The following is an 8,885-nucleotide window of genomic DNA, read 5'->3' on the forward strand; positions in this document are numbered from 1 at the left end:
CCTGCAAAGTGAATCTAGCGGCTGCACTAGAAGCAGCAACCATGCCTGCGAAGCCTCAGCGACGACCTGGTGCACTGGTCCCACCAAATCCCTACTTCTCCTTGGTATGGTAAATTAGAACTTGATCCCAGTCTCCAACTGTCTTATCTTTTCCGAATGTTTTAAACTTACTGCCTTTGTTCAGCAGAACCACGGGCACGGTGATGACGGTGACGAGCGCAGCTATCCCCAGCAGTCCCAGGAGCACCTTCCACGGTGTCTGCAAGCCGGGCAGATCACTTCCAGTTAGAGCCAGTCGCTTGGCCCCAGTTTGGGTAAGAGGGTCGGGGCCTTGGCTGCACCAAGGCACCGAGCTTTGCCGCCGAGCGCGCACTGGGAGAGGGGCACTGCGTGCTGGGTGGGTTTCCAGCGCGCCAGTCGGAGGCTGCAAGAGCGACTTCCCTTGAACTTTTGGCCTTTGAGCACTTTAATGTTTGCTTTTCTACCCCTGAACGTCAGAAGCCAAGTGTGGGTTCGGGCGGGCGTTTTGCCAGTGGCTTTCCGAGTCCTCCAAGGCTCGGAGCCTGGGTTTTAGCAGAAACCCCGCGGGTCCGAGAGCTAGGTGAGAGTCCCTGGGGCGTCCCTTCACCTGTCAGAGGGTGGCTCTGGTGCTTCCGCCTGGTAAGAGCCCCTAGTTTCGATCCGCCAAGTTTTGGGGCAGTTTGGGGAGAGTTTGTTGAAGAGGCATCTACAACTCCCCCCTGGCGCTCGGGGGTGGGGGTGGGGGCGGGAGGCGCGCTACTCACTCACTCACTCACCTTCATGGTCGGCGTCTCCTCGGAACTGAGCCTTAAGAGCTGGAGCGCAGGCAGAAGTCAGGCGAGCCGCCGGGTCGCGCGTGCAGCTCCGCCGCTCGGGGCGCGCAGTCACTAGGCTTTCCCAAGTTTCGGCCCCGAGTTAAACATTAGTGAGCACCGCGCCGGCAGGGTATAAAGGGCCGCGGGCAGACTGAGGGCGAAGGCGCGCCGGCTCCGGGCACTGTATTCCGGCCGGGGGGCGCCCGAGAGGCACCTCCCCACGGGCAGGGCGGCTGCCCGGCGCGCAGGGCCCAGGGCCCGGGGGACGAGCGGGAGGGGTGTGACAGCCCAAGCTCCGTGTGAGCAGTCCCCTGGCATCCGACGCGGAACTCAGAGGCTGCAGTTGCAGCCCGGGAGACCATGGTCTGCCTTAACTGAAAGGGACTTTTGCGCTCAGATTCTGCGCCCTCTTAGGGGGAGGCAAGGTGAAGGACGGAGTCCAGAGAAGGGACTGGGCTCTGCAAATTCACACAGCTCACTGCTGGCAGCTGAAACTAAAGCCCAGGCCTGTCCTTTGCCAGTAAATGATATGTTGGGGAGTTCTGGGGTGTTTAAAGCTTTTGGAAGGCCAAGAGAAAGAAAAAGATTTTTCACTTGTGGATGGCGCTTAGAGGCTAAGGGTCTGGATTCTTTTTCCGCAGGAGATTTCCGGTTTGTCTTGCACGTTTACCTTCTCATCACGATGCCAAAAATAATAATACCAACACTTATGTTACTTTTCCCCAGGAACTCTCTAAGCATTTTTGTGTTTATTTTACAGGGAGGAAGCCTGAGCACAGGAGGTTAAGTCACTTGGCCAAGTCAAGGCAGCTAGGAAGTCGTGGAGCCTGAATTCAGAGTCCATGTTCTCAACCACTACACCCCATGGCCTTTCATCTTTCAGTCTTGCAAAGAGGATTTGGAAAAAAGCGATAGGTCCCCACGATGCCCTGTAGGTTCCCCTATCATTCCTTTTTTCCTTCTTCATCCATCCCTACATTCTCCCCTTTATTTCACCCATTCTACAAATATTTGAGTGGATACAAAATACCAGACTATCGTCTAGATGCTGGAGGTAGAGAAGTGGGATGACATTGATGACGTTTGTGCACCTGGCACTTTCAGTCTGAAACACATAGGTGAAACTTTGCAGGGAGGGCCCCTCTATGCTTACTTCCCTCTTGTGGATAAGTACTCCTCCTCCCTAAAAGGCCTCTTCAGCCCATTCACTCAGATGCAGAACAAAGCCTTTCTGTCCAAAAAGAGATAGAGGATTAAAAACACAAAGTCCTAGGGGGCAATTAACACATGATTATGAATAAATTCCATTCTCTATCCTTCATCTCCAGTCCAGACAGTGCTTCTGAATGCAGGGATCTTTTCCCCTCTGGCTATAAACAAGTTGCTTATGACACATCCACTCCTCCACACCCACTTCGGAAGCTCAAACCGGAACTCTTCATCCTTTCCATCAGCCTCACCCAGCCCTTCTCTTATCATCTCTGTCGTCATGAAACGTGTCCCCACTCACCAGTTACACAAACTAAAGACTTTAGCCATATCATTTTTCCTTCTTTATTCGCCTGCTGCATTCACTTGACCATCAATCAATTCCTCTCAATTCTGCCTTTATGAGTATTTCTCAAATCCAGCCCTTCCTCCTTCTTCAAGCTGCTGGGGACAGTGAGTCAGTAGAGTTATTGCAGCCTGGCATCTGGAGCTGGGAAGAGAGGCCCTCCAGCAAGGACTGCAGGGAATGGTGCCATACCGGGGGCTCAGTATTGGCCTATGCTCTCCCTGGTTTGTACACTCAGGAATGGAGGAGGGAAGTCCATATGGTTGAGCACATGCTTAACCTCCATACCTGCACCATGACATTATATATTAAGCCACCCCTGGGGAAGTGGGGGGAAGTTGGCTGGCATCCGTGGGGCAGATCATCTTGTTCTCTGGAAAACACAAATATTTGTATTCTGGGAAACACAAATATCTTCACACTCTCCCCACTTCAAGAGATTCTTTCCTAAATCTCCCCACCCTGACCTCTGTGTCACTAGTCTCAATCTTGTTTTTCTCAAGTCCCTAAGGAACCAGCTGGCCAACACATTAGCTACCACCTATGCATCAGTGTAGATGTTATATCAGGATATGTCGCTTTTCGTGCGAAATGGGAAGCAGATATACTCTTCCAAGTTCTGTCTGTCAGGAAGTTTTCCCTTTCCACTATATTTCAGAGTATCCCCGAGAGGGGCTGTAATATAGCCGGCATCCACTTATGACTGGTGCCAGATTACTTTGCATAAAGCTGACTCTTCCCTCCTCAATTTCCTCATCATATGGGGAAACTCCCATGAAGCTATAGGTGTGTGTTGTGGGAGAGACACTGAGTAGTGTGAGAAGTACCAGGGAGTCTAAGTTTATTGCTGATGTGATTTTCTTATGCCATCTGGACCACTTGCATGTTCATTGTGTCTTATAGATACCATTTTCACTTAACTGTGTGATATTGCAGAACACACCCAACTTTATCATTTGGTGGTTCAGGTAACAACAGATTCATTATCATAGCTCAGGTTGTATAGTTGTGGGTTGAACTGGGTCCCCTCCAAAAAAGATATGTTGGAGTCCTAATCCCCAGTGTTTCAAAAAGTGACCTTATTTAGAGAGAGGGTCTTTGTAGAAATCATCAGGTTAAAAGGAAATCATTAGGGTGGGACCTAATCCAATATGAGTGGTGTCCTTATAAGGAGAGAAAATTTGAAAACCGAGCAGACACACCTGGAGAAAAGATGATATGAAAAGATACAGGAAGAAGATAATTATCTATAAGCCAAAGAAAGAGACCTGGAACCCATCCTTCCCTCATAGGTCTCAGAAGGAGCCAGCCTGCTGATCCCTTGATTTTGGTCTTATGGCCTCCAGAACTGTCAGACGATAAAATGCTGTTGTTTAAGCCATCCAGTCTGTGGTACTCCGTTAGTGTAGCGCAATAGATAGCTAATAAATTGGCAAAAGGCATGAATTTGTTCTAAAAACCCTGACTTATCCTCTGTGACTCTCCTACTGGGGACGGCCAGAGACTTTGGCCACCACAGACACTTCTAATAACTATTGTCTGCTAGGTTGTTAATGTCTAAGGATCAGGGCAGTTTGCTCTATAAGCTAGACCTCAGGGGCCCTCTCTTGCTCCAGGTTCCAGTCAAAAGAGACAGCCTATTGAGCAAATAGGCTGGAGAAGCACATCCTGTTGTGGTACATGGTGTCTCAAATGGGGAGTTCCGGCAAATATTGTTCCTCTTTGTGATGGGTATATAAGGTCTAGGTACTTATCTTTCATTTTAGGGAGGATGCCCTGACATGCTCTAGACTTCTGAATACCTTGAAATTGCAAAAACTTTCATGGGATTTGTCCTCTATGCTGTGGTCATATTTGTCTTGCTAAAGCATGTAAAATACTTGTTCCTCCAGTTCCATTTAGCCTAATGTCGCCGATGTAGTGGGCCCCTGTGATGTTCTATGGGATTTCAAGATGATCAAGGTCTTGGGAGACTGTGTTATGATAGAGAGCAAGGGCATGGACATAGCCCTGAAGTAAGATGGTAAAAATACACTGCTGACCCTTCCAGGTGATGGCAAACAATTTGGGATGGTCCTTATTAATTACCGCTCAAGAAAAAGAATAGCATTCTTCAGTTTAATAGCCACAGATAGCAGGCCTGTATTGTTTGATCCAGTAAAGTTACCACACTGGAAATGGCAGCTAATATTGTTCCTTAATCCATCTTTTGCACGGGCTGAACAGGGACATTAAATGAGTATAGGATAGGGAACCAGCACTCTTGCATCTTTCCTGTTCTTTCATAGTGACACCCATCTCTGTACCTGCCAGGGATTCGGTATTACTTTTAGCTTAGCTTGGGGATGTGCAAGGACAGTTGCAGGGGCTTCCACTTAGCCTTTCCTGCCATCCCCTCTCTCTCCATGGGTCAGGGGATAGATGGCCAAGGAATGCAAGCAGACTCTACAAGCTGAAAAAAGAAAGGAAATGAATTCTCGCCTAGAATCTCCAGAAGGAATGTAGCTCTGATTGCACCTGGACTGTGGCCCAGTAGGACTTATATCAGACTTCTGAACTCCCTAGATAGGAGGCAATACATTTGTATTGTTTCAAGCCAACAAATGTAGTCATTTGTTATAACAGTAATAGGAAACAAATATACCACTGGACAACAGTGTTCTTTTAAACAAAACAAAGATGAACATAAACCTTGAGCCAGGATTTAATAACTCCTGGGAGGTCTGGGCATATCCCTTCTTCTCACAGAGCATTTTCAAACTTAGCTGCATGTCACACGTCTTTCTGAGGAGGACTTGGAGGAAGATTTAAGGAATGTACTGGAGTTCCCCTCGTGGCGCAGTGGTTAACGAATCCGACTAGGAACCATGAGGTTGCGGGTTCGGTCCCTGCCCTTGCTCAGTGGGTTAACGATCCGGCGTTGCCGTGAGCTGTGGTGTAGGTTGCAGACGCGGCTCGGATCCCGCGTTGCTGTGGCTCTGGCGTAGGCCGGTGGCTACAGCTCCGATTCAACCCCTAGCCTGGGAACCTCCATATGCCGCCGGAGCAGCCCAAGAAATAGCAAAAAGACAAAAAAAAAAAAAAAAAAAGGAATGTACTAAGGGAGTATGGCAGGATCTGGCCTCCATTTCAAACAAGGCATTCTGGGTCTATGAACTGATTTGAGCCTGGAAGTGATGAAAAGCCATGAATTTATATTATGGCAACTTAAGTGAGATTTCTGCCCTAGTTGTAGAATTTTTTTGAAGGCTGAAGTCTAGCCACAGTTTAGAATCCTGCCCACATATTTGATTCTTAAGCACCCCATGATCAATGAACCACTGCATTGCAGCTTAAGCATTTTGATTACCATGTTATTACTGTCTTTGTTGATGGTAATAGCCTCTTTTAAGAAACTGAGGAGTTCCTGTCGTGGTGCAGTGGTTAACGAAATCGACTAGGAACCATGAGGTTGCGGGTTCAGTCCCTGGCCTTGCTCAGTGGGTTAAGGATCCGGCATTGCCATGAACTGTGGTGTAGGTTGCAGACACGGCTTGGATCCTGCATTGCTGTGGCTCTGGCATAGGCCAGCAGCTACAGCTCTGCTTCGACCCCTAGCCTGGGAATCTCCATATGCCATGGGAGTGGCCCTAGAAAAGGCAAAAAGACAAAAAAAAAAAAAAAAAGAACCTGAGTCTTGGAAGTGGGGTCACCTAGAGTGAGCTGTTGCCCTGGAAGGATGTAGCCAATGCCAGATTGCAGCACAAAGCAGGTAAAAAGCAGAAGGAATAAATACTCTGGTATCTCTCCCCAGTTCTCTATGTGATATTGCTGGTAACTCCCATTGGCTAAACCAAACAAAGGAGTCTGGATAATAGAGGATGTTATCTGCAGGAGTCAGCCTCCTGAGGCACTGGGCAGGGAAGACGAGGGTGAAGGATGGATGGGAGAGCCCAGATGAAAAAGAACCAAGTAAATAGCCCAACATCATTATAGTACATATTATTTGAGAACTTGTCTCCCTGTAAATATTGGAAATGTTTCATTTATTCGTTTTTTTTTTTTCTTTTTATGGCCACATCCACAGTGTATGGAAGTTCCCTAGGCCAGTGATTGAATCTGAACCATAGCTGTGGCAATGCCAAATCCTTAACCCACTGCACTGGGTGGAGTTGAAACCATACCTCTACAGGGGGCAGTCAGATGCTTAACCCACTTCACCACATCGGGAACTCTTCCATTTATTCTTTTATCTTTCCCTCCATCCTTCTTCTCCTGTACCTAGTAAAAAGACTAGTAGTCAATGTGTTAGTTGAATAAATGAAAAACTTAAATCAAGTGAAAAAAAATAACATCAGATCTTTCTCTGCATTCTTGGAAGTAAGGAAAAATGGGATCTCACATGTGGAAAGAAAGGAGAGAGGGGAGATGGTAGGGCTAGGGGTGGTGGTAAAGGAGCTAAAGAGATCTCACTTCTTACCCTCTGTTCTGTAAGATAAGTGAAGAAATTACAAATGCATCCATCCCTTTGCCCAGTGGATACCTTGCCCTCCACTTAATCGGGGAAATCCCATCTGTGTGGGGATGACTTCTTTTTGTGTGTGCCCTTTGGAGCCCAGATCAAAAGTCACTCCTAGGTTGCCTTCAATAATAAACTCTGTTTCTGTCCAGTTTCCTGTTTTCCCTACTAAGCTTAGTTTGGAAGATTATTCTGCTTGTGTTATTTACAATAAAATTAATTTTTACTGAGAGATGCATAGATGATAGCTAGCTAGCTGGATAATCCTATGGATTTAGATGTATGGGAAGAAGACATTTCAGGCCAGAGAAATAACTGCACACCAATAACTACACACACTTCTTGGAAAGAGCAAGCTGGAGATCTTTAAGGAATATCCATTAATTTATTTTTACCAGGATATAGACTACTAAGAAATAAAAGCTGGTCCTGGACTTAAATTCAATGTTTAAATTCAGTCTTAAATTCAATATTCATTCTGTACTAGGGAGCCACTGAAAGTTTTTGCTAAGGAAAGGAACACAATCAGATTTGAACTTTAGCTATAAGAAGCAGACAATAGCATGGGCTGGATAATTGAGAAATGGAAGAACTAGAGGTAGAATGAGAATCAAACTTGTTGTGAAATTAAATAGGCAGGTGCTTATCTGCACCCAGCTTGTCATAAAAGAATTTAAATCACACTGATTTGTTTTTGTTTACATACAGTTCTCCAAAAATTGTTTCCTAGCTATAGCTTGGAATGTTTTTCTTGCCCCAATTACCAGTAATACCAAATAAGAAGTTCTTCTTACACTCAATACTCAATAAAATTCTCTTGCTATCTGTCAAAACAGACATTAGCCAAAGAGAGAGGGGGTTTTTGTGCTCTTCTTGGATTGGTGTTCTTTGGATATTCTGTGGGTTTTTAAAATTTAAATAATTTGTTATATTAGCCAATGACTTAAGAAATACTTGTATGACTTTATAAGAAAATGTGTTGAAGATCCTTGGAGACAGATTCTCACATAATGGCTTTGGCTATGATGACATCTCCTTTTTAGTGTTTTCCAAGCTGTAAACATAAGGCGAAGTGATGGTGGTGGTGTATGTGTATGAGATTGGGCAATGGTTTGCTCTAATTTAAGGAAAGAAAGAGCAAGGACCAGTAGAACAAGGTTAGGGGTGACAAACTAAACTGAGTGATCTAATTTGTTGTGGGAGGGACTACCTATTCTCTTTTGAGTGGTAGATCACACAATCACAAAATTATATGTAAAAAGGCCTTCAGATTCCTTGGTATTTTATTAACAATAATAAGAGGCGGGAAAGAGTTCATGTTTCGTATTGTACTAGAGTAAAAAAAATATGTCTGTCATTTTTTTTTAAATTGTGGTAAAATATAAATAATTAAAATTTACTTCCCTAACCAATTTTTTTTTTTCTTTTTTCGACTGCGCTCAGAGCATATGGAAGTTCCTGGGCCAGTGATCAAATCCAAACCACAGCTGAGACCTATGCCACAGCTGTGACAAATCTGGATTCTTAAGCCACTGCGCCACAGTGGGAACTCTCCATCTTGACCATTTTTAAGTTAGTCATTTCTTTTTGTTTGTTTGTTTGTTTGTTTTTAGAGCTGTACCCATGACATATGGAAGTTCTTAGAAGAGGGGTCGAATTGGAGCTAAAGCTGCCAGCCTGCCTATACCACAGCCACAGTTACATAGGATCTGAGCCACATCTGCGACCTACACCACAGCTCACCACAACGCTGGATCCTTAACCCACTGAGCAAGAACAGGGATTGAACCCAAGTCCTAATAGACACTAGTCAGGTTCATTACCACTGAGCCAGAACAGGAACTCCACAGTCATTTCTTTTTTAACCAGAATAGTCCAATGTTTGTAATATAATTTTAGCAGATTAAACATACAGCTTAAAATTATTTATGTAAGATTCCTTTTTCTTGACAAGATGATGGAGTAAAACTTGACTGCTCTCACTTTTTGGACTAGC

At 45.3% G+C, this 8,885-nt stretch overlaps 1 protein-coding gene and 1 long non-coding RNA gene across 2 annotated transcripts in view; one reads left to right on the plus strand and one right to left on the minus strand.

Annotated features, from left to right (window-relative positions):
- DPP4 (dipeptidyl peptidase 4) overlaps positions 1-264 on the minus strand; it is a gene marked incomplete at its 5' end in the record, with an annotated part of 81,213 nt that extends 80,949 nt beyond the window's left edge. Inside the window, 1 exon segment of the mRNA NM_214257.1 lies at positions 172-264. Coding sequence (NP_999422.1) covers positions 172-264 — 93 coding nt within the window.
- On the plus strand, positions 179-8,297 carry LOC110257119 (uncharacterized). The gene is made up of 2 exons (XR_002339358.2): positions 179-314; positions 1,597-8,297. It is a non-coding gene; the product is annotated as an uncharacterized LOC110257119 (long non-coding RNA).
- Positions 8,298-8,885: the final 588 nt, after the last annotated feature.

Source organism: Sus scrofa, chromosome 15 (genome assembly GCF_054392235.1).
Source record: "Sus scrofa isolate SSC_HxYL_T2T_F1_AM1 chromosome 15, Sscrofa_HxYL_maternal_Yorkshire_Landrace_v2.0, whole genome shotgun sequence".
NCBI lineage: Eukaryota > Metazoa > Chordata > Mammalia > Artiodactyla > Suidae > Sus > Sus scrofa.